This window comes from Papilio polytes, unplaced genomic scaffold, assembly GCF_000836215.1.
Source record: "Papilio polytes unplaced genomic scaffold, Ppol_1.0 DF822067.1, whole genome shotgun sequence".
In the NCBI taxonomy this organism is placed as follows: domain Eukaryota; kingdom Metazoa; phylum Arthropoda; class Insecta; order Lepidoptera; family Papilionidae; genus Papilio; species Papilio polytes.
In genome coordinates this window covers 3,685,045-3,712,863 of record NW_013527137.1, presented here as the reverse complement: position 1 = coordinate 3,712,863, position 27,819 = coordinate 3,685,045, and the positions used below count along the sequence as shown (strand labels likewise).

Below are 27,819 nucleotides of genomic sequence, written 5' to 3'. Positions count from 1 at the left end.
GCCGAATAAAAATATAAATACATATGGTACTATAAATATGTTTTGATTTTAAACGTCACAGTGAAAATTTTGTTTGAAATAATCACGTAATATAAAATCAGAGGTGCAGGTAGCAACAATTTATCGTCGGCTTCTTACAAACTATATTTTATTCAACAGATTACACGGCCTCTGTATTGCTCGGTAGTACAAGAACAAAATATATTATTAAAGACGCGGTAATCATTCTTTGCCGGTAACTTACGTGGGAATTAACCCGACAAACTTACACCTACTGTGTGAAATGTTTTATGCATATTATTTCTTAATGGTTCTTAAATTCAACTATAGGGCTTTCTCTATATCAACTAAGTACTCACATTACATTTATTGATACAGTTGTGTCGATAGCAATAATTATATACTTCGCTTTATTTGTCAGTTGGTAATACCATCCACCATCTATTTTTGGTCTAAAATGTTGGAAATAAACATATATTTTCAGCATTAAATAAAGCCACAAATTCTCAAACCGAGTGGCGGACGCCTGTTACTTTATTTAATTTACCGTTTGCAAACGAAAGCGGTAAAAAACTAAACGAATTGCGCTACTTCGATGCAGCCTCCAAGCCGGGCAATCTTCTAAATAATTATATTATTTGCTTTGTATCTTAAAGCGTTGCTGTAAAAACAATTTGATTTTTAGGTTAATCTTTTTCATACTCTCTCAATATTAGCGTTTTGGACTATGATTATTCTATATTTCGTTATCCTAAAATCGTTTCTGTATTTTAGGTAAATGTTTACCAACCTTTTATATTAAAGTTTTTTAATGTGATTTATTTAATTTTACTTCAGTATTTCCACAATATTTCATTCTGGTATGTTATTGCAATCTTTTTCATAGTTAACAATTACGTATGTATGTTTATATTTCATGTTTAATTTTACATTTTTGCTACCTCGTCGAATCGGATTATTAACGCAGCGGATAAAATGTGCGCGCTACGCTCCAATGAGTGCAGTTTAATTATTCTGTTTGTCGTCTCACCCTGTCTGTTTCCATAAATCTTCATTATAATCTGCATTATGACTCATATAATTGCGGCTTTCATTTTATTTGAGGTCAAATTTTTGTAATCCTGTAGATTGTAGGTATGGAGGTCAGCTGGTTTAGCAATTCATGTTTCTACGAATTATCCGAATTACCGAAGTATGCGCTGCCCATAGACATCCACAATTGCAGATGTATTGCCTACCTATTTAGTAATGGACTATTTTAATTTTGCAAAGATAAAAATGCGTGGACAACTGGATCGCTTTGGTATTACCAGTCAATCATGTTGTTTTTGTATACTTTTAAACGTTGCCCTACATTAATTACACCAAGTAAGTGAAAAAGATTCAGTATAAAATGTAATGAAAAACGATTTTATGAATCGTAATTTGTAACAACACAAAGTTGAGTGCAAACTCAAAGTGCGATGTAAAACCAAGCAGCTATCGGGTTCATAAAGTTTTCAACGATCCCATGTTAAATAAATGTATAAGAAAGTTTACACACAGTAACAGGGCTTAGACGGATTTCGTTTGTGATTCTCTGAAAAGTTGTAACACTAAAACCATTTTAGCCAACGGGGACTCTCGTATTTTGTTTTATGTCGCCTAGAGGATACACCTGTCTGTGAAATATGTATACCAGAGGAGTCGTGGTCGAATATTGAACTACATTTTATGCACAATACGTACTCCGTACTTGCAAGTTTACGATTCAATTTGATTTTAATAATAAAAGAACTATCAATATACATTGCCTATCAGATAAAAAGTTTTGTTCGGATCACATTACGTAAATCAGTGTAACATTGTAATATGAAATGCAGCGTATCTTTACACCTGACCTGGCACAGTTCAGTGAAAACTTCACAAGTCGTTTGACAGCACAACATGAATAAAACAGACAAGGTGAGAGGAGAGGTATATATTCTTTTATCTGCGTACTAAGAATGCATATTTGCTTGTAATATCTCAACATTAATTTAACCTAAATATTAAATAGGTTGACTTTAAGATCAATTATAGTCATACAATCGTATTGACAGCAATTTGCTTCATTTAAATAAGATTGTGCCGTTTCCAATGAGATTTATTTCAAGCGAGCTACAAGATATAACAATGTCGTTTCATCTGAAGGAACAAATAAATCTCCGGTAGCCACGTTACGACGTTTTGCGCCGTAATCCAAACAATGGTCCTCATGCAAAATGCAAAGGTTAACCCGACCGCCTCGAATTACCTACTCGAAGAACGGAACTGCGGTCTCCTCTAGTCACTAAGTAAACGTTCTAACTTACGAATATTCAACACAATTTTTACTACAATACCGAGTAATCAAATGGTAATTCCTAATCTATATTCAGATCGAATCATCAAGTGATTGCGTCTTGACAAAAAACTTAGTAACTAGTTAACGTATTTTCACTTACCTAACAATACTGTATAGTTACTAATTAGTTTATATTAAGACATACAAATCCACATTAATTATTAAAAAATCTAGTACAACCAACTACTTAGCACTTAAAACTTTCTTTCAGGTATTTTTATACAAATTGCAGAAGCAGCAACGACGCCGAAGGATTCAGTTGTTTAAATATTTACATTCCAACAATAAGAGAAAAACAAGGCTACGCCGGGTTCTCGACGCTGAGAAATGTGTACGTCTTAAGGTAATGAGAAGTACCATGTTCTATTATACTTTTTGTTTGCACAACAGAGAAATGTCAATATCGCGTGCCTTCATAGATTACCTTTTCCTGACATAATGAAGGGAAGGGAACAATAGATGTATTCACTGACCCAGAAGGCTTGCTTTATTGCTTTGATGGAATATTTAACAAGTATATGAGAATTGTTATACATTAGTTGCTTCTTTGTCTAATCACTCACCGCGCAGATAACCCTGTGGTAGATCCGAATTTGAACCTTGCCTTCCAGAGGGCAGGGTAGCCTTGGAAAAAAAATCCGAATTTAAATAATACAATAATCACAGAAGTATAATTTTTTACCAATATTCAATAGTGCATTACATTTTTATTAATAACGATAAAATATTAAACAAAAAAATAAGCATAAGAGAACCTTTCAACAAAAAAACAGCTTATAAGTGTAGGCAGTACTTGATGTCTTGTTCCATTTTACCATTTCACTAACATCATCCCGAGTAAATATTTGTCGTATTTATGTAGCGTTAATTCGATGTCAGTACGCTTTTCTGAAGGGACCCGACGTACAAAGGGTCAACAAGAAGTGCTGCGGTATTTTACCTCTTAAGCTTCTTTGTAAGTGTCACAATGTATTTAGAATACAAACGTGAAGTACTGTTTTCTAACATTGTATATTGTTTCTGTGTTTGTAAATAGAATAACAATTTTCTAAAAAACTAAAACAATCAGAAGTGCCTCATTTTAAAAGATTTATGCGTTGTTTTAACGATAAAAACTGTTTATATAGTACCGAAAAAGTAACAGTAAATTATATCACTGAGAAAACGGTACATTAATTGAAACTGAGGACAAACTTTTCAAATAAAAGGTCAGGGTATATTTATTTTGTTGGCAATGTGCCGAATAAAAACTCCTGTCACGTAGTTCTCGTAGTAAGTAGTTAGTGACTACGTTGCAACGTTAATGAGAAGGCTCGTTGACTCACGACGTCTTCATAACTGTTTAAACAAAACGCTTACGCCCTCGACGCTCCATTTGGATGTTTCTCAGTTATTAGATGCGCATATTTTTTCTACTTAAATTGCTATAATAATGAAACTCGTATTTTTATGTAGATTGAAATGCGTCGGTGTTGAAATGCGTTGGTGTCATTAAGGTCAAATGTACAATTTCTCATCAATTTTACTTAACTTGATGTTAACAAATGGAGCTTGAATTTCTTCACAAATTACGTGAATCATCACAGTTGACTTTCGTATAGAAAGGTCAAATAAGGAAGTGGAATATATATGTTATGAGATCACAGCTATCCCGGTTACTTTACTCACTGTTACTCCTGGAAGCATGGAATAATATCATCATCATCATCATCCCCACTGAGGAGCTCGGAGGATATCCTAAATATGCAGTGACTAGACCATAGTTAACCACGCTGGCCCACTGCGGGTTGCTTGGCGGGAATATATATCGCATAAAATGATATATGTTTAAGTAACCGTAAGTTTTTTACATAATTTGCTGTCACATTTTTAACGTCGTTGTATTTTTTTTTATCTATATATTTAGAATTGTCTTAAGGTCAGTTTAAAATACCCTGTTAAATATTTTCGCGCTGGTAAATTTTCCTCCGAGAGTATCTGTGAGCGGGGACAAAGCGGGCTTAAACTTCGTAGACGATTCAAGTTAAAAAAAGTTAAACTCGGCAAAGCCTACAAATTACCGCCTTACCGTACTTGAATTGCCTGTTTATCGGCGTTGCGAAACCCCGCCACCAAAGAATTGTAGAAAGGAAAAATATCGTTAACTCAAACATTTTTGGCTTTCCGCCAGACAGGAATATCAACATGCCGAATCTTAAGGAGATTTATGTTTTTGATTGCTTTATCGGCCTATATGTTTCTCGGTTTCTCGCTTTAAATATATATTTGAATATTATAACGAAAGATTATACAAACTGTTAGATACATTTCTGACCATTTTCATAAACTGTAATCAATGGGAAAAAATGTTATTTGCACTGTTTTAAACTTGGTAATTATAGTAATTTGTAGTTATTTCTGAATATAAGCATTCACTCAATACACAGGCGGCAAAAACTTTTCATAATTAGTCAGAAAAAAAGTTGCAAATGTTGTACAGGAAGTTTAAAATTTTCTGTATTCGAGATTCGTTTAGAGTAAACTGAAAACATATACAAAAATTTAAATACAATTAAAACATTTATCGTTATTAGCCATGTTACTAGTAAAGGATAAATAGAATGGATTAGGTACCCGATTAATAGAAACGCGGAAATGTCTTTATCAAAATATTTTCGTTTCAGCAAATGGCTTTCAAACAAACCTTTACCAAATGAATATTGTAAATTAATGAGGTTACGTAAATAAAGTTAACGCTATTATTATGCGATATCATATCTGTTGTGTTGCGGTCAATTCATGGTCATAATTAATTAACAAATCCAAATATATTATTAAAATTTTGATACACAACAAACAAATGATGAAGTAAATCGTGAAATTGTAAAATGTGTTTAGAAAATAAATTGTATTATTATAATCAATTAAAAAAAGATACTATTATAAATATGAATACGATCTACATAGCTCAGTTTATGAAATACATGTATAAAAGTGAATTTCAAAATTTGTAATAAAAACTAAACTTCGCATAATAAATATTTTAGATAAGTAGAGTTTTCAATCATCTTAAGCAGAGTGGAGCTTGGATTATAAGTAGATCAATTTATTTTCCCTCCAAAACGTAGTTCTTCGTTTAAAATTTATGATAACGCTTATTGAAAACGTTCTCTGTGGGTGAATACTGCAGCGGGCAGTGTGAAAGCGCTGCTATGAATCAAACAGCAGATAACAAATGGCACAACTTGGCATGCGCTACACTGATGAGTCGCCCTTACAACTTCATTGAATAATAAATTTAACAAATCTGCGATCATTTTGATTTTCAACAGAGAAAATATTTTCGATATTCTTTTTGGAACAAAGTGGACGACAAATGTGATTCAATTACAAGCAATGAAAAGAATTGTCAAATCTTTTATTAGAGTCATTTATTGCTTGAGGGGAATTTTATTAATTTCATAGATTTTTAAAATTTTAAGTTCTTTTAGATGTAAGAGCAATACATTTGGACAGTACTTAATTTAAGTATTACTATTAATTGTTTCGTACCATATTACTTAACGGTTTTTTGAATAAACCTAAAACTTCCTTGATAAATTTTTATTTCAATTACATCTGACTTCTTAATAGTCTTACTACAATATTATAAATGCGAAAGTTTAGGTGGATAGATGGATCTTTGTTAGAGTTTGTAGCCTAAACGGTTGAACCAATTTCGATGAAATTTGGTATAGATATAGAGGATAGTCTGAAAGAACACATAGGCTATTCACTTTGAAATAAATAAAAAAAAAGGTAATAACCCGCCCCATAAATATCACTCATGACGTATCAAATTAGATATGCAATGCACATAAGGAAAGACCGCAAATAAACGTTATTGCCAGAAGTTTTGTTTTCAATTTGTCGCGATAAACTACTCTGTTGAGAACAGGTGAACTTATATATTAGTTTTACTTCGCTAGAGAGAGTAATGATCAAAGTTCCGACCCTATAAAAAGACCAACTCTGACAACGGACGGATATAGCCCCCCGATACACTTTTATAGCCGTGCTATCCCAGATTACACCTCCCTATAGCGGGGTTGACAGCACGAAAAGGTGTTTAATATGAAAATAGATAGTGATATTTTTATCCAAATACCGCAGCCTCTTACGGGTGATCGGGTGTGACCTAAGATTAAAATAGATCTAATGTTAAATATATTTAGATTATGACATTTTATCAATGAACTTTCTCGTCGAGGGTTTTAAATAGGTAGGGTAGAGCAGTTACTGACACATCTTACTTCTTACTAATGTTATGCGTATGTTTAGAACGATGGATGTTTGTTTGTTTGTTAGAGTTTGTAGCCTAAACGGTTCAACGGATCTCGATGACATTTGTCATAGGCTACACGCGGATGAAATCACGGGCGAAAGCTAGTTAAAGTAATAATTATACAATCTAACTTTAATTACGCTACTGTACAAAGATGGTGTATTTGACTTTACGATTGTAATCCATACATTCAAGTTGCTTTCGTTTGTGAAAACAATTAAAAAAATAATTAAAAAATGCTTAAAGGTGCTAATGGCCACTTTTTCGGATACTCCTAATTTGAATAAAAAAAAAGAAAACACCGGGTGTTTATAACTAGTGCGGCATTCCGGTGAAGCAGCCGAGTTGAGAGTCTCCGCTGAAAAGAACCCGGTGAATAAATAATGTGCACATTTCCGTAGCCAACGGATATGGCAGCCGACGCACTTGTTTTATGCGAAATAGCTGCTATTATAAATACTCATGAAACTTGTATATTGTTAGACTATTCATTTACCAATGTATAAAATATTATGAAAATAATTAGTTATGTTGAAATTATGTTATGCAATATCTATCTACATATTTACTTGATAATTAATAGATACATTTCTCAAAATCATCGACAAAGTCTTAATACATAGGATAGAAAATTTCGTTAAATTGTAACATGATGAAAACATTCACATAAAAATATCTTATTTTCTGAATGTTTCTGTAGCTTTTACTTAATATTTCTAAAAAAATATGAGTATTTTTTGTAAAGCAACGGTTAAGATAGAGTTTGTTGTGTGAATTGTAGGTACCTATATGTTTACCGCAAGTGAATGTATGCGGGCACAGAGGCTGTCGCCCGGCGGTATACGCCACGGCCTACATCTCTATGGAAATAGTTTGCTTTAAAAAACTTCCTTTTATGAGTTCACTCTTGAATATTTTCATTAGCCTCGCTGCGAACCCGTCAGTATTCAAGCAAGAAATGAAAAAAATCTCATGATTATTATTACATTTATTCGAATTATTCGTGACAATTATTATTAATTATTACAATTATTATTTCACTAAATGTTATATTGAGCGTACATGTTTTCTCAATTCCTAATTCAGCCAAGCCAGCCAGTCTCAGCAACGCGCGCCGAAACTGATGCCTCCATAGTTTATACACATAAAAATGCCTAAATTAAATTACAATTATGTTTAATAAATTATCTCTACATATAAATGCAAACAAAGTAATTGAACTAAAGCTTATGTTCATTTATTTGACTAAATATATATTTGAATACAACACAGATAATATAATTAAAAGATTAAAATGTAAACTATACATTCACAATTTTTTTAAAACCATAAACAACGGTGATGGTATATTTACTTTACTGAGTTGCAAACTACTAGGCGCGGTGATAGAATTAAAAAAAACTTTATGGTTTTGATAACTATTGTCTACAGGTATCTATTATCTAAAAAATGTTACAAATTACTTAAAAGTATTGACTATTCAGTCGGTTTCCTTATAGACTAAAATGGGTAACACTAGTAAATTATGCATACTTATACAAACACGTGCTTTAGTATTATCTTGGTATGATATTTACATGTAACATCTATATAAGTGACTATATTATATACTCCTGTATTAGGTTTAATACAAAAATGTTATTTCACAAACAATTTCAATTTAGTACTTGTAAATTACTTAATTCTAGACTAGATCATGTCATGTGCGACTCCTGTCAAAAAAAAAATCTTTCATTTAAATGTTATCTACTTAAAGTATATAAACATTTAGTTCGAATTCCTAAAAGTAGAATAGGTTTAATAAATCTACGAAGGTTTAATAAAAGTTTACGTTTCGGGTAGTTCGTGCAAGAAATCCGCGTTAAACTTGATAAAGTCATAAAAAATAAATCACAAGAAATTGGAAAGAAAGCAGTGTTCACCATAGACACTACGATCCATAATGCTTAGTTCAGAATCAGCGGTCAGAGAAGCGAAAAATGAAAAAATGTCTTCGTTAATGTGATTTGAAAATGTTTTGATGTAGCAATGTTGTGATTCGGTTGTACTCGTAATAGCGATGTCTATGATAGTACATTGAAAATTACATCACGTCGGTCTTTTACTTTTAATTTAAGAAAGTCCTAAGGTTTTTGTACTCTGTACCGGCGATAACAATTGTGTGCACTTAAACATTGGAAAAATAATATACTTTTGTGCCATTTGTATATTAAAGATTATACTTAATCTTACAATTTTGTTACTTTAAAGTTACTGTAACATTGGTTGAAATTAATATGAAACTTCACCAAGTTTCCAGACACGATTCTCTTGTATATTAAATTGGGTAAACTTAGGAACATAGTGACAGCTATTATAGGCAGTTTTAGATGATTTTCATTTACAAATAAATGTAATATTAATCTTCTAATGTTTTCAACGATTTTATTAAATTTTTTAAATGTATGAATGATGAAAGCAAATCACATTGTAATATCCTAGAGCACCTTGTTTAGAACAGTATAGTACAATATACATATTATATTTTGAAACCTACCATATATAAATGGATTTACATGACATGAAATAAATAAGCATATATACCAAGAGAGACGACATAAATTGAAGTAAATTTAATAAACGAATTATAATCGTGGATGTACAAAATTGCTTAGTTTAAATTAAGTTCCTAATTTCATCAAAAAGTTCTTACAAACACTGTTGTAACTCACATAGACAGTAATAACTTTTTACACATTTAGACTATTAAAAAAGCTTCAAACACATTTCGCGACCTAAAAATATTTACTGAATACAAACATCTAAACGATTGTCAAGTTTATTAAAGTTATAAAATGCATAAACACACTTTACACGCTACATTACCTTTGTTATTTATTAACTGTGCAATCCAATAACTTCACAAACTCGAACACTACGCAGTTTTTGTGCACATGACTGAATCATATATTTTTGTAGTCTCATTAAAATGGTTAGATTAGATTCATTTTTATCAAAGTTAGCATGTTATGTTTAAACATCGATGATTGAGATTATTGCCACTTTTTAGAATGTGAAAAATACTAGTTTGTGGGCTAATTGTAAATAAATAAACATATGAAAATAAAATTATCAATGTAAGGTAGTAAAATCTCGTTGTAATCAATACAATTTTGTGCTTTTCAGTTTCCATGATAAGGTTATCAAATATATTAAAACGTTAAAATACTGTACAATAATCATGTGACATTTTGTCGTATTCAAATCTATATATTTACGTGTGTAGTTAACTTACAAACTCCCAAAAAATGTATCAAAATTCTACATTTAGTCATGTTACCGTATCGTTGTCTCTCAAACTTGAACTCTATCCTATGACCATGAAATTTTAATTATATCCCAATTGACGCATTAATGTGAAAGACTTTTGGTCCTAACTAACTTTCCTCTATTTAAAAACGCTGTCGTCCTTCATTACAACAAAAAAAAAGCTATTAAAACAAAGACTGGTTCTTTACAAAAATACAAAAAACAATCGGTCATGTATTTCTCCGTCGAGGAAACCGTTTTTTAAACCTATTGTTAATTACGTCCCTCTCAAAGTCTATAGAACGGTAAAGGCACGGTCATGATGTGTATTGCACTTATCATATCGGTTAACGTGTCCTTAAAGACAGAGAGAAGAAATGTCTTCTAAAGGGTTACAAAACACACTCTAAACTACAATGTCGAGACGAGGAAAGCGTTCAAAGGCACATACTTTTAGAAACAATAGTGAAGTGGTGCGTAAGTCGTAGCGCACCACGCGATAGGTGAGGTTAGATGAGTCGAGTCAGAGCGACCGCTAGAAGCGTTGCCTACAATGATAGATCCGATTACACTGCGCTGTCCCCGGCGGCGCCGTCTTTTTCATTCTTATACCGAGTTTTAAATCACACACTTTAGACGTTTTCACACATCAAAATACATAGAAATCGAAGCTCTTATTCAGTAAAGTTACTTGCACCTTGTCGCCGTTTTAGATCAGACACAAAACACGCATTTGTTTATATTTTGTCTCACTCGCTGTCGCATACACCGTTGACCATTGGGTGCGTTCCGTTAGTTTTTTCGTGAAGGCGACAGGAGGAGGGCTGGGGTCAGAAAAGCCGCTGCTGTGTGTCGCAGGGCAGCGCAAGGCAGGCGCCGCGGCATAGGTGGCTCGCAGCGTGCAGGAGGGTGGGCGCGCGAGGTGCGCGTGGCGGCGGCGGCGGCGGCGGAGTCGCGGGCGAGGCCGCGGCGGGCGGGCGCTAGACGTGCGTGCACGCGCCCGCCGCCACGGGTCAGCCGGCTAGCGCGTCCTCCGGCTCCGGCGACCAGCAGTTGTCCGACAGCCAGCATCCTACCACCACCGTCACGAACCCGATCAACAGCGCCAGCACTATATAAACCTCCGCGTTGCCTACATAACGTCATCTCAATTATTAAACAATCACAGAAATAAATAGTTCATGATTAGTCAAGGCGGTACATCCCTAAAATTAGATTTCGATTAACCCTAGAATGATTTATTTACCTCTAAAGCAATTTGAGCGCTAGATATGAGACCTGACTGTATGAAGTTAATGGCTCCAATGTAAAAGCAAGCCGCACCTAAGGAGTTGTTAATAGCCCTCTGAGGCGTTTAACCGAGCGTCGCTTTATCATCAAAGCTCCGCTCTGATAGTAAGTTATACTTCAATTATATCATGGTAAGACTTTAATTAAATTTCTGAGATTTTTCAAACTACTACTTTCTTTACATCATTGAAAACATAATTATCGATTTTTCCAATTTCTAGTACACTATGCCTAATGGTAACAATTAAATACTTTAAGACTTTTTTGTCTTGGCGATGAATCAAATACTAAGTTATTTGAAGTTGTTAAATGCGTAGGTAAGTAAATAATTGTACAACAACAAATTGTTTAAAATCGAGGACTATTGATTATCTTGGAAAACAGAAATCATGGCGCAATTTCAATATGCTCTTCATTTTATATTTCCAGGCTAACGAGCATGTCTTGTCCCAAGGTTTGTTCCTACTAATTTATATTATAATAATTTTATACTCACATTATGTGATACTAAAAACTTAATAGCACGAAACTAGAGCTTTTTAAAGACATAATGTAGTTAGAAATGTGTAAGCAAAGATTTTAAATTGCTCGAAGATTGTATGTTATTTTGTTTACACTTGGAATCTAAGTACACATAAGGTTAAAGTCAGATAAATATTTAGATCGTAATCTTGAAGGTTAGAATCAGATTTTTTTTATTCCATTTTCGGATACAGATGATTAATAATTTGTCGAATGTGTAATGGGGTCGCGGTATGTATTATGTTAATGCCTTACCGAGCTGTTTCCGTATCCCGAGCGGTTGTCGGCTGCGCCACAGCGAATTGATGAGCGTGGGGTCGCCGCGGGTCCGCCAGTCGCGATACCCACGCCCTCTGGAATACTGACTGAATCTGTGTACAAACATGCTAATGAGTCCACTGCCGGGTACAAACTAAGCTGCATCACTGAATAAGATGATCACTGTACTTTTCCTTTGAAGGTATCAGATTTACATTCTTTGAGATTCGTAATTAAGTACTAAGCTTATTAAGACATTCAAATTCCAATTTCTAGAAATCAATTTTAACCTTTTGCAAAAAGAAATGTTACTTTTAAAAATGAAATTCCGTAGTTTAAATGCCAAATTGACACGAAAACTTCTGAATTTGATAATAAAAGCTTGGTTTTGTTTCGCAAAAGGCTGAGTTTGATTCAGTTATTATCGAATCTGAATTAAAAACCTACATTCTTCAACGCTGAAGCTGACAAACCGTACATAGTATGCTGGGTCGAAGCTAAAAGCGAAATTGAATTGTTAGCTCATTCCGTCCTCAGGACATTTCAATACTCGTGCATGGCGCCTAACCTACAAGAGGTGTTACATGCGAATGCAAATTTACTAGTGATGCTTCCACGATATATCGACAAAATGCACGCACCGCGAATTTCAAGTCACAGATACATAATATAATATACTTTATAGAAACAAAATATCATTCAAAATTACTATATCATTACTACGTATGCAATAAATGGACATAGGAAAGGGAATTTGATCAATATCGATAAAACAATTCAATTTCGCAAACATATTTTATACATTGTTATATTATTTTAACAGATACGTATATCCAGGATTACAAATTGATTTTCTTTATCCACAAATACTTACTCGAAAGCTTACTGCGGTTAAAATTTGTGTCACACATAGATCGATAAATTACAAAATCCGTTGTGTAATGTAGATTAAATACTTACGTCTGTTAACTATGTGTATAATACGTGCAAATAACATCGGTGTCATGCAGCTGTTCTAGGCCTACATTATTACTTTACCGATCGGTAATACTCGACGGTTTAGCAAATACGATGTCTGCGTTTGATACCTAGAATATTTATAAAAAATAGGCTTTTTACTGCATACTGATCGTCTATAGAACAAGTTACTTACGTAATCTCGTCGCACCCGTTTTGTCGCGGATCGTAAAATATGAAATACATAATATGTCTTAGTAATACATATGTTAAAAGAAAATTATAATAATTAAATGAACACAAAATAACATGTCACAGACTAAAAATTAAGAAATAAGTTTTTTTTAATTTAAGTTAAACATAAAGGTAACTTTGCCAATGTCTTAAAATAGGATTTAAATATGTGTTTGTGGAAATAGGAGTTTTTGGATCTTGTGCGAGGTTCGTATGGGAACTTATAATGCATTTTTAAATTAAAATTTTCGATCATCTAAGTCAATTATTTCTCGTAAGTATACTGTTTGTTACAGCCGTAACCATCTATTTATCTGTTTTCTTCTATTCCGTTAAGCTTAAATAAACTATTCTCTATAACTGAATAATATTGACATAAACTTTTAATAATATCGTAAATATATTGTCTCGTGCTGATGAATAAAACTGACATTTATTCCCAGAATAAATTATCATAGAATAAAGATTTTGATAATCTGTAAATATACTTTATCCACAATCTTTTTGTAAATTGATATTAACGTAATGTAAATGAAATAAAATCTATACTAAAACATAAGTTAACTAACTGTTTATAAAATGTATAGTGTATGTTTAAAGTTGTTTGTAAAAAGTATTTTGGTATGAATTCTTGTATGTTCCGACTGTTGTTGTGATGAGTGGGGCATCGTAAGTTATGACGTATCGAGTCGCATTTGTCTACAACACACATTAGGAAGGAAGCCAAACACATTTATATCATGTAGTTTGCCACGTGCTCAGTGAAATACAGATTCGAACAACGGAAGAGGAAATCGATAATAGGTATGCGTCGAATGGGATTTCAATACTGTTATTGGATAGTGATTGGATTGGATTATCCTTAGAATGCCGGAAATGCTGAGTGAAATACTAATGCGAAAAAAAAACTAAACGGCTAAATTATTTAATGATTTAGATTTGTTTTTATTTAGTAGTAAGTTTAAGATGTTTTAACAACTAGTTTATTTGCGGCATTTTAAAGACAGTGTCAGCAGTAGAGAAAAGACAGAGGCGGTTGTAGATAAGGTAATTTGAGGTCCGTACTTGCGGACGCCGCCGATGCCGGCGGGCGGCGGCGGTGCGGTGGAGTGCGGCACCCCCGGCGGCACCTGCGCACCCCCCTGCACGCCGCCCTGCACACTGCCTTGCGGCGCGCATACACAACACCCTGCGATCACAAACCACTTTTAACACTTTTAATTAAACACCATTTAATTATATTGTTGAACCGAATAAACGAGCAAACGGATAAGTTTTCGTTTCTTTTCAAGTGATTAGGGATATATCTAAAAGACGAGCGGCACAACCGAGGTTTAACCATTTCCTTTAAGAAACCTTATTGAACTAATATTAAAAGTACCAAGTGTGCATAAGTAAAGTAAGTGCATACGTAGTAAAACTCCTTTGCAACTTCCACATCTAATTAAAAAAATATATAATTTCTAAATTATATTTTAAAGTACCATTTATACAAATGAAAAATACATAAAAAGCATACAAAACGTGAACCTTTTGACATATACTTGTAATATGAATTACTTTTACATTCATTCCTTGAATTAATAGGTTATGTTATAATGACTGACAGGGACGTTTGAAAAGTACCTTTAGAAACAGGACGCTTGGTAAATGTTCGATGCGGGCTTACATTGAAGTTGATACGTATTTTACGATGTTTCTTTAACGACTCCTCACAGGAGAGGCTATTATTGATCTTGACTTCTACATAGTTCTTTACAAGTTAATGTATTAAAAGAATTTATACATAAAAAGGTTCTTTTAAATGTAGCAATGAATGAAATTACATTCTTCACTTGTGATCTCAAACATTGAGATCAAATTACCATCTTGCAACCACAACTTGTGAGACGGAAGTTAAGAGGCGTAAGAGTATTTCCACAATTTTAAAACAGAAATGATTTAAATCCAAAGAAAAATGAGAAATAATTATTGGCTAATGGCCCATACAACTTATATACTCGTAAAATGTAGCAAACAAATGGTTGAGTCTACTGCAAATCTTTTCTGTTTTTGATATCCTATGAATAGTCTTTCTTTAATTGTAATGGAATACTGAATCGCATACAAAACGCTGTAAGGATTGACGTTCTTGATAGTAAAATGAATGCCTTTGAATGCTATTGTTCCCGGTATAAAATAGGTTTCAGCGAACGTCTGTCTCATCCATTATGACTTGTTAAATTGTGATATTACAAATTTATTCGATGACCTACATTTGATTCAATTATAACATGTTAGTATTCAACCGCAAATTACTGGGTTAGAAATTCCTGGGGGTTAAAGTGACAAATTTTAGGTTATAAAAATGTATTAATTTTCAAGTGACGTGTTAGATTTCATGTGATAACACTGACTTTTATTTTTTCTCGAATTTAAAAACAATATAAAGTCAATATGATAAGGAATGATTTACTCGTAGAGGACTTTTCTTTATACTGTCGTATATCAATATTTTTCTTCCTTTCATACCATAGGTAATTGTAGGGCCTTAATCGTTAGTTTAGATAAAAAATGTAAGTTAAACATACTCATATTACGTTTATAATGACAATGAACCCGTGTAATAGATTTAGATAGTCCCCGAGGAGTAGAGTCCCGTCGTTTGAGGATGCTATATGTGTACATTTTAATTATAATCTATTCTGTACTTACGCGTAGCTATCATACATTACACAGATAGTTATATAGCCCCGTAGCGGCTATATGCAAGTTGGGAACAGCTTATGCATTCTTAATAAATCTTGGAAGCGCCGAAATTGTATAACGTGCCCAAACTAACCTCCGTTTGGCTTCGATTAGATATTCATATTGTTTGATCTACGTTCCACTTGCCTCAGTAGGATGTCGAATATTGCAGGGCATTTCGAATGAAACTGTTTCAAATTGCAGTGTAGCGTAGTGTCAATCGGAATTTATAGCGATGTGATATAGAATTTAGGAATAGATTTATCTTTGAATAACAGAACAACTTGAATAATGAAAAGACGACTTAAAATAACAAAAATGCGGTATTTAAATAAAACACAATAAAACTAGTGTTACTATCAATGTAAATTCATTCATTCAAACATAATTGAACGCATTATTAATACAACAAGGTTTAAGAACATACATTAATCTATATTTCTATACTAATATAATAAAGCGTAAACACACTACTTTGTGGCGTAGGATGTCAGCAATCACAGAATATTTTTGAATAATTCTTTCTTCAATAAAAAGCCCTACACTTACGACATGCTTTAAGCTATATATTTCCACGCTATTAGAATTAAGGGGTAAATTAATTAGAAAAACAACCTTCATGTGGAAAATAGACCATAAACTACGAGCTGCCAACATTAAGGAAGCAATGTTATTATGGTAACGGTAGTTATGACATTTACAATTGAAAATTTGACAAATGTAAACAATAAAAGAAGAAGAAAAACGTCCTGGCTCAAAAACCTACACCATTGGTTTGGAAAGTGCACCCATTTACTCTTCAGAGCCGCGGTGTCAAGAACGCTAGTCGCCCTAACGATCGCCGAACTTCGAAAGAAGATGGTACTTTAAGAAGAAATAATAAAATAAAGTTTTTATAATTCCATGCGGTTGAAGCCACACGGGAACAGCTATGGTAGTAATGAATATTGTTGGATAATGTTTTAAAAATCAACACGAGTGTCTACTGTTTCGTTACCACTTAAACTTGTGATGCCATATAAATGCACTCCACAATCTTTTGTATACTAAAATTTAGCATTGAAGAATTTAAACGCGTGTCGTTAAAAAATACAGCGTCATTTGAATACAGTAAATTGCTGGAATACGTTAATGCATTCTCTCTCCCTCAGCGAATAAAGGCTGAGAATTTTATAGCATTGATAAGTTACAAAAAGCATCGCCATTGCAGCGCACCAGACATCAGTGAATGAATTTGAGAGCTACTGCAGAATACAAAAGACTTGGCACTGCTTTACTTGTGGCCAATTCCATCGGTTTTTTGTGCCCATTCGTTCATATCTTCTAGTGTGCGATTAAAACTTTTATTGGTTTTCAACAAACTACTGACACATTATTTCTTTCTCTATTGTATGACGAGATTATTGACTTGACGTGTTTATTGCAGAAATCTATACCTACGTTGATAATTTTATTGTTATCATTCAATTAAATTAGAGAAGATATGTTTTTATATCTTGCAATATAATCCAAGTTCATGCAAAGAATTGAATTATTCTAACAACGTTTCAGCAACGTTTAACTATTATTTTATTATTAAGTAAGTTCTGTCTGCAGGCAAACTCGCTCCAGCATAATGTTTTAAATAATCATTATTGTATCGTCAGTAGTCTTTCTATTACATATTTAAATTGTACTCTCCAGTTAAGATAATAGACTTTATTAATATAGACCACGACCTCACTTGAATTAAGTTGATTGAATATTTATAAAGCCGATAAGGTCTTAAGATTCACTATGCTTATTGTTATAAACTCATCTTACCATCCATTCTCTAACTCTTGTCTAATCCAATCAGTCCGTTCTCCAATAAAGAAAGGTGAAAAATATGAATAGCTCCTCCTGTTCCCAACATATAGTTATACAATACCTATCTTGAAATATGTTGTATAGTTAGCACGAACTCCTATGATAAATCAGTAAAGATTGCGAATCGAATTGACGTCTCAAAACCAGTTAAACCGCTGAGGTTTTCGTTAAAGGCTAGAATTGTCAATGGAGAATTCATCAAAAGTAACCCTTTTAATCGGGGATAAGAGGACTGTATGTCTGGTGTCATAGTACATCGTACCTGCGAGTGCTGCGAGAGCTGCCAACGTAAGGAGGGCCGAGCGGCTAGGCGCCATGTCAGCAGGGCATGCCGCGCGCTGCGGCCCGCGTCATCGACGCGCCATGCCCGCCGCCGCTCACGCTCAGCACGCCCTCACCCTACCCTAGTCTGCAACAATACAATATACCAAAATTATTTTCCGTACTCTTTTAATGGCCACTGAAAAACTCTTTGTTAATTAAGGATAAGAAATCCACACTCAGGCACTTATTGAGTAGCATGCAATTTACATAACTGTGTATAAAGTAGAGAAAAATGTTTCCTAAAAAAATATAATATTTGACTTCAGTGTTTATTACTATTTACAAAACTTATACTTATTCTGTGAGAACTGAGTTAAAGTTTGCTTTCAAAGACCAAGGAAATTAATTTAACATGGTACCGTGTTCCTCCAAATGCTTACATTAAATTTAAATTTAATTTAATAACGAATTTCCTAGTTTCTATGTAAATTGAATACCGATGTGTAAATGTATAAAATCGTTGAGAAAACCGCTTATACGAAATCCAGACTTTCACAAATCTATAATCACAACCTTTCAAATTCAAATGAAAACATTCAAATTTGATTTATAAAGTTTAAAGATATGACGAAAACGGAATACGATTTCCTAAATAAAACTTATTTAGTTTAATTTTAATAAACATTTTTTTAATTCAACTAGTATTAAGTATAGAACCAAGAATTCCTAAAAAAACAAGAAAAAACTACATTTAATGGCCTATAAATGTGAGTTCTAAAATCAGATTTTACTTTCCGATTCATTCGCCGAACATTTATTTATAGAGTTCTATATATTTTATAACAAATCAACAGTTTGGTTAAATAAAGCGATGTTTATTCGCTTCCAGTTAATTTGTCAGTGATCGATGGCGCTATCTAATAAATTTGTCGAGGTGTTGGTTGAACGCTCTATTGCCTATCGTGGTTGGTTTCACTGACAAGGGTCATGTCCGTAACACGCGTCAAATGGCCATTCAAAGTTTACCTATCTGCGATTCTATTACAAATACTAGGATAGTTTTAAATTTGTTTTTATTCTAGTGTTTGCATATTCAAGGACATGAAAGTTTTTTTTTTATTTGAAGTTATGTGTAACGATATTTTTATGTTTTCATGCCAAGATTGTAATTTAAAAAATTCTTATTTCGCATGACCTAGGTTAGGTTACATAACAATTTGATCATTGTCTGTCTCAAGGTCGATAGATATTTTTTAAATCCTTTAATAAATCAAAGAGATAAAGCGCATATTTAAATTGTAACGTTGTAATTATGAGATTTTACTTTTCATATTGTTTTTCTTGTTCACCTTAAAGAGTATTTCCAAATATTGTATTTGTTGTATCATGGGTTATTATGATTCGTTAAAACAGTTTTTTTAGTTTTAAGACATTACCTGAATAAGTCTTTCAAAACTTTTTGTCACAATTTGTATAAAACTACGTTTCTAATTTAATTTGATTTCAAATTGAATGTTTTAATTAAGATCATTAGCGTGGGATGCGATGCGACTCTTCGTCCGTATTTAGAGAACTTTCACCATTTTTTTTGTTAAAGCAAATAAAAAAACATTGCCAGAGTAATACGAGACAGATAGATTTTATTTTAATGGTTTCTGTCTGAATGTCGTTCTATAAAAATCTGTGCTCATTTTTAAAAAGCGAAGCTTTAATAATCCTTAACCTACTTGTGATACAGATTTTTATTTAAAAGCATTAAATACGAAAAAAAAAATTGTTACGGAAATTATTCATTATCCATACTATGAATATATATTGTGTAATATTAATTTTTGTAATTCTTAACTTCATAATCATAGTAACAGTAATAGTCGGGTTTGATAGTTACTTAGTTACTCGTATTTAATGATTGATTTGATACGCAACACATTTCACTCAAATCTTTTCACAAACGTTATTCCTTGTCAGATTTTAACATTACAATTTAAATTGAAGCAGTAACTTGTTATTCGAGAGATAAGGAGGGTAACGCGGTAGATCATGTAATAAAAGGAGCTATGAGAGACGAGGGCGCGAGCTACACAATACGTGTCACGCACTTGCGACCTCATAACCATCGCCTTCAATTTATGGATGACGTTTTTCCCCTACCCTGTAAAGAATAGAATCACTTCTATTATACTTTACTTTTATGACAAGTGTTAAAATAACAATATCTAACATATTGTAGTTTTATTTCTATTGCTACGATTTGAAATAATAATAAAAATCATATGAAACGAGAATAGAAAAAAATGTCAACGTGAAATTTCAAACGATGTATTCAAAATAAGACAAACAAGCAGCAAGATTTAGAAGAAAATAAAATAGGTATTATCTGTGTAACCAAACTATTTATTAAGTTTTTAAACCTAATTTATAAACTAAACTTAGCATTAGTTTGTCTAAAAACAAGAATATAATGTTACATTGTCTTGAACTTTCCGATTTAGCGAGACATTGCAAATTGAACGCCAAACTTGGATATTACGCAGTTCAGAGTTCAGTAAAGTTTGATAGCAAAAACAAATCCCGAAAGCTATAAAGTAATAGATAAAAAGAGTAATGAAGCGCTGACGATTTTCTTAGAACAAAATAAAAAATCAATTTTACCGTATTAATTTGGCGACTTTAAATAAATTTTTTAACATTATAATGAATTTTTGTATCATTTAAACAAAATTGGAATAAGTTTAAGATTATGGTTATGTTTGTCTATGAATAAAATAATAGTAATAGTACAATAAGACATTTCGGTTCTCAACGAATGTTTAAATTTACATGATGGGATAAAAGCTTATGTTATAAAGGACATTGAAACCAAAATTAAGTCATTTGTGGAGAACAAAGTTCATAGAATAAGGTAAGGAAGCTAATAGTTAAGGGTCGATTACGGCCAAGGCTCTGATAGATCACAAAAGCCTTGCTGAAAAGGGCGTTGAAAACTTTAATAACACCTTAATATATGAGGAATCTTTAGAAATAAATGAACTTGTGGATATTGGCAATAGAGGGGAATACTCGACTATTTAACGAGAGAAGAGAATGAAAGCAGTATCCCAAATAAATATGTTGAAAAAACTATGTGAATTCGACTGAAAATACATAAATGTTCTAACACATTCATTCCAATCACTGAAATTTACATATATGAAATTTTATTTTTAGATAGTTCACAAGTAAATTATGATTTGACATGGGTTTGCAAAGTGAGATTGGATGCCGATGGAACCTTAATTTCAAAGGATAATTTATTCGACGCTGACCATTATCGAACAAGGTCTAAGCCAGCTAATACCGTGCTTACAATTAGTACAGTAAATTGATTATAGAATTTCACTTTGTATTTTGCTAAAGGTATGAAATATATTATTTAAGATATTATGAAGCTTTAAAATAATTACCTTCTTTCGTTTTAATTAATAATCCTAGGTTTATAAGAATTTTAGTTCATCTTCATCTGCCCTACCTTATACTTCTGTAAGGTCCAAGCATCGGGTCCTCCAAATGACATTATCATCTGTCATTTCAGTCGTCACTCCCTTCTTGATCATATCACCTTTCATGCAATCCATCCGTCTCTTTCCAGGTCTAACTCTACCAGTGTATCCCTCCACATTCATAACTTACGTCCTTCTTGTTACATGCGATTCATCCCTCCTCATAACATGCCCATACCAAGCAAATTTTTACTCCTTAATATCTCAACCACTAGGGCTACTCTCAAGCTTCTTTTAATATATTCATTTTAGTTTTAGTTCAGACTTTTTACACAGTTTTTTATATTTAAATTAGATTAGATATGGTTATATAAACGTGTATAAAGCTTGATTTGCTACGTTTATGTTCTCGCAGCGCTAGGAATATTATGATAATAATTTTATAGTTATGCTGTAACTACCAACTGTAAGGAAAATATGGATACTTATCGTAATTTATGTAGATGGGAGTGCCTCTTATAATAATAGAGGATTCACAAGACTATATAAATTGTAATAAAATCTATAAATCAGGCTTCTGAAACGGGAGTAAGCTGAATTATTACAAAATACTTACAATATTTATTACGATAATAGTCTTCATAATTATACAAGAAGTTTGTATTAGCATAATTTATGTTTTTTTTTATACTTAACTCATAAAGATTAAAATCTACGTTTACTTTATTTTATAATGTACAGAATTACTAAACACTTTAATTCTAACTTAATTTCTTGGAATCACTTATTTTCTCTGCGAGTTTTCGTAAGCGCTCGTAGAAAAAGTAGAATATATGAAAAAGAAAAATAGCTCCGAAGAAAACGATAAGCAAAAAAGTTGAATATCAGATCTGTAACAATGCTGTCTGGCGGATGTTCTGCGTTGTTATATCATTCGTGCTTTTATATCATCTCGATTGGTTTTGATTGCAAATATTGATTCTCGACGTATAGTTGGGATTATGTTTTGGACTTTGCAGGAATTTCGAAAATGACGCTTAATTTCAAAAACATTTAAATCATTTACGAATTCGTATGCAGTTATCTTATTCTTTACAAAATTATACGGCAAAATAACAATTTACTAAGTACGATTACAAAATGCTCAACATTAAAAAGATATTTTTATTTTTAATGTACTTTTAGTATTTAAATTTTGTTACCTTATAACTGCAAACATTGTATTAACATAGCTATAAAAAGTCACAATTTGTACTTTCCTACTTGAAATATGTATTAATTTAAATGATTCTGTTGGTATTTAATTTTTTATAACAAACGCCGTCTCTGAAGTTTCAACAAATGTGGCAGATTTTTCACAAAGGTCCTAACGTTCAGAACAAAACATTTCCACGTCACCACATCTTTTCTACGATTGTGAATGTTCATAAAAATGCATTACATCAAATTAAAAACAAAACTAATTTAACGTTACTAAAATCACAATTATAAATTTGGTTACATCTACTTACAGAATTACAAGAAGTGGCGGTATTTTTAAATCCCAAAAACATGTAGAACAGCCATTTTCAGTATTTGGAGTTAAATCCAATTCGGTACAACTACACTTGATCAACTGTTTGCAATTATATTTTGCATATCGTAGAGAAGCCGAGAGCTGCACGGCTATTTGCTAAACAAACACGTAATTAAAGTTTCATGCCGAAGCCGGGCGTTACTGGCGGAGGCGGAGCGGCGAAGCGCGCAGGCGACGGGCGTCGGCGCCACCTGTCGCTGAGGCGGGCGGAGCAATGGTTACGCGTCCGTCTTCGACGGCAGCTCGCTCGCGACTGCGGGCGCCGGGGCTGAGCAGGCCCGGGCACGTGGGCCGCCGGGCGCCGGCCGCCGCCCAGGTGCACCTGTACCCGAGACCGAGCTCCCCTTCCCCCTGCACACCCGCAAAATACCCCTGATCGTCCTGTGTCCTCCTCCCGCACCCCTCCGTCGCCACCCCTTGCCAGCTGCTAGCACCCCGCTGCCGCCCGTCCGCCGTCCCGCGCGTTTCACTCCAGCCAGCGTTCGTTGCCGCCGACGCACACTTCTTCCTCTTTGCACACTTTTACGCCACGTCTACTAACTTCTTATATTATATTATTCGATATACTCAAAAGCCACAAGAATATTATATTATTCCCTTCGGGTGTATTTAAAGGTAATTATAAATGCAATGTTATAAGGAATGTTTAAAAACTGAAAATGTAAACTTTAAAAGGGAGGCTGATTTTGAATAATGTAAACATATGCACGTAATGAGCGTGCAGCACGGCTGGGTGTTTGTGGGCGGTGCTTACCATATGTATGTCGCGCATAATCGTAAAAGCGGAGTAACTGCTCCAACAACTTGAAATATTTTAGTGCTACGAGTGCTACGAATTTTGCTACGGCTACGATAATCCTCGTAATTGCATATTTAATTTATAGAATGAAACTATGTAAAACATTTTAGTTAGACTACATTTGTTGCGTTTAACTTTGATATGTTAACATTAAGTTAAATTGAAAACACATTGGAATTTCTGGTTAATTATTAAGATGTGATTTAGTGATAAGTTTGCTACCTATAAATATTAAACGTTTAAGTTGTTTTCGAGTCACGTTTTGAATAAAAATTACTTAAGCGTGGAACAAAGCGCGAGAAGCGGCGAGAGCGTCCCACGCTTTTCGCTGCGAGACGTACGCCCAAGAAAACATTTGCTAAAGCCCCGGGCTGTATGAAATTAGCTGCTTAATGGGAAAATCCCCTCGCGGCTGCTCGCTGTTGGTCAAACATGAAAAAGATGTATGTTCAACATTTATTATTTTGATATTGAGTTTTTGTTTACAACATTTTTGGAATTAATTTTTGTTAGAAAATTTTCTTGTTATATGAGACAAGCGAGGTACAAAAGATATATTAAATTTGTTTTGACATTCATCTAGACGGATTTAGGAACTACCTGTAAATATAAAAGGTTGGTTAATTAAGAGAAATAACAGAACGAGGGGATGGAAAGAGTATTGATCCTCCAGACACCCCAATCAGCAGTCGTAACGTCAAAGTACAAATACTTTTGCTTCGAATGCAACGGCTATTGCAACTATGTACTATGTTATTAAACCAACGTAACAATGTATGTAAATACAAATAAATATTACAAACACAAATAAATGTATTATTAAAAAGGGGTATAAGATACAACAGTTTTAATGTTTATACAATAAAAGTGGGCAAACGAGCGGCGTGAACACCAAGGTGGTCAACGACGCCCATGGACATCCGCAACACCAGAGGAACTACAGATGCGTTGCCGGCCTTTGAGGAAATAATAGGCTCGCTTCTTGAAGGACCCTAAGTCTTATGGGTTTGGAAATACCGCCGAGGACAGACCGTTCCACAACGCGGCTGTACGGGGCAGAAAGTTTAGAATGGAAAAGAACCTATATATAAAGCAAAATAATTGCTAAAGTTTTCTATATCATACTCATTGAGAACATAGAAAATACATTATAAGTAACCACTTAATATTTTCATAGCGGTCCATCGCAATAAATTTCGTCCATAATAACTTATACAAAGTACATACTTAAATAGAATCCTTCTGTTAGTCTGTGAGAGTTGGGTAAATTAAATTTATGAAAAAGATCAACGTTAAATCGAATATTAAAGGCAAAAGTCTATTTTTCCTTATAAATAAAACGCGCCAGTCTATTCAAAGCAGTTTGTAGAATGGATTATTTTAAAAATGGAATAGTGTAACAAAGCAGTATGTATTTATTATGAAACGAAATCCGCTTCGGGGTTATTGGTAGTGTGAGTCAGCGATCATCCGGGTTTGACCTATGACCGAAACACTATGCTATAAAGCATATTGTCTCAAGATGCCTTTATAATAAATTGCTTTGTTTATTCTTTGAGAACAGTAAAAAGGTTACATATCTTATTTGTTAAGGATTCAATGCTTTGATATTTTTATTTTTTAGATTCTCACATGAAGCAATCCTCGAGGGATCAATATCGTAAGTCTTCATGCCGAAAAAAAATAATAAATAAATAGTTATTTATAATGACCGTACCAATCAGGACCCAAAATTTAAAGAATGAAAATTTAAAGTACATTCAATGTAGATCCACAAATAAATCTACAAATACAAGCAAAGCCAGGTATTATATATTAGTTCGAAAAAAAAAGAGAGTGAACTTTATTTCTACAGTCCACTGACCTTCTCCCCATACATTAAATTTTAATTAATTATAACTTTCAAACAAAATTAAAATTTTAATACGAGTAAAATTTTATTAATACCTATATTCAATGACCTAGTTTGATCACTCCAGCACGAGCAAGAGGAATTAAAATCAGTCAAATTGAAATTATAACGAGCAACTGAGTTGATACCAGTCGAGAATCTCAGATAACAGTACTTAATTAAGCCATTAGTAAACATAAATAAAATACCCATCTACATCTAAACATAGGAAATAGAATAAAAAGTCATCAATTTTAATACATACTCTAAGAAACTTTATTCAAATCAATAATTTTGGCAAGCGCTATAAAATACTCTAGTATCTAATAAAATAATTACTAACTTAAGAATAAAGTCAAACGTAGACTATCGTAACCAAACGCTACGAAATCTGCTACGACAACACCAGACATTGCTTAGAAAAAAAAATTCTCTTAAATATTATACTTTTATGTGATAAATATTTTAATTTGAAAGTGTAATTTTATATGAGGGAAATCATTTATTTTTAAATTGGTAAGCTCTAATGTATAAAACATTATTGCACTACAAGTGCTACGAAATTTGCTACGGATAGGACAAAATCATTGTTTTTTAAAACACGTAAATTTCGAGAGTTTAAATGATAAGAGAATAAACAGTAATGTATACGATAATACTATTCGATAATAACCTTTGTTCAGTCTTCCATTTATAAAAGAAAATGTTCATAAAATGTTGTTTCCAGTCTTACTTTACAACCTTAAAAACCCTGTGAGTATTAAATTAATGAATACATCTAGTACTACAGCTAAAATGAATAGCTTTAATTATAGAGTTGATTCTCGCGCGTGACGAGCTTTCACATTGAAAGCTCTTTCATTTCTAACAAGCGCAAATCTCCTCTATGTACAATAGAAATAGTTGAACATTTTGACAGTCGTATAATGCTACGATATATTCTTTCTCTTTTAATATCATATTACATTCTTTCTATTGCTAGATTTCTTAAGTATTAGAGACATTCTAGTAATGGTACTTACTATATGTATTTTTTTTATAGTTTGGAATTATATAGTATTTTATAGCAACACTTGCCAGAGGCGCATCAAATAATTTCAATTAAGATTTACTTGTGTTAAGCTTGAACTATTTTGAAATAGTTTTCTCCCGCGATTCCATCCACGTCAAATTAAAAAAAAAAAAAACAAAAGCAAATATCCTGTGTGTTCTTGTACCATAGACTGTCCTCTACATTTATGTCATATTTCACCTAGATCCATTTAGCAGTTTAGGTTGCAAACTCTAAAAACATCCATCCAACTTTCGCACTTATAATATTAAAAATAAAATTAACGTGTTATAGCAATAAACATACACATTTGTAATTTATTGTAAAAAATGTAAGTTTTAAGTAAAAAAAAGAAATGTGCACATCCATTTTCAAGTAAAATGTGGTTTATTGGAAGACTATCGCGACGCGGCGTCTATCAGATGGTACGGTACAATAAGAAAAGTCCGCCGCTGTGACGGATTTTTCTCAGTATCCAATCTCCTCCGAGCCACAGTTTTATGTTTTGTTCTTTGTACTCGTTAAAGCCGGTAACCGTCCAATTAGCTTGATAAATAGAAAAAGAACCTTTGTAATTAGCAGAAAAGCGCACGTATTTAACTATTAAATTTTCTAATGCAAAATTGAACGTTCTATTCACCTGTTTTATACGACTAAGTAGTTATTTTTTTTAAATTCGGATAGGTCGCCAGAATGTGTTGTTTCTAATCTAATATTGATCTAAGTCCAGAGTAAAACCTTATCTCGTAGTAATTTAGTTTATCTATCAAAACGAGTTATTCAATCTTTTAATAAAATAATCAACTTAAAGTTTTCAGTGTAATATTTGAACTGTGAAAACTTGTAAAGAGATAGACGTTTCAATACATGCATTCGTATTTAAGCCTTTACCAGCAAGAAATAAAGCAGATTTTTGTTTACATCCCTCATCTGTATCGACCTTTACTAGCTTTATTAAATTTGCTTA

At 33.0% G+C, this 27,819-nt stretch overlaps 1 protein-coding gene across 1 annotated transcript; it reads right to left on the bottom strand.

The window, feature by feature from the left end:
* Positions 1-10,969: 10,969 nt before the first annotated feature.
* On the bottom strand, positions 10,970-23,307 carry LOC106107110. The gene is made up of 5 exons (XM_013287807.1): positions 23,047-23,307; positions 18,055-18,201; positions 14,283-14,406; positions 12,024-12,139; positions 10,970-11,088 (listed from the first exon to the last, which is right to left on the bottom strand). The coding sequence occupies exons 2-5, from the start codon at positions 18,107-18,109 to the stop codon at positions 10,970-10,972; spliced, it is 414 nt and encodes a 137-aa protein (XP_013143261.1). The 5' UTR covers positions 18,110-18,201; positions 23,047-23,307.
* Between the last annotated feature and the right edge of the window lie 4,512 nt (positions 23,308-27,819).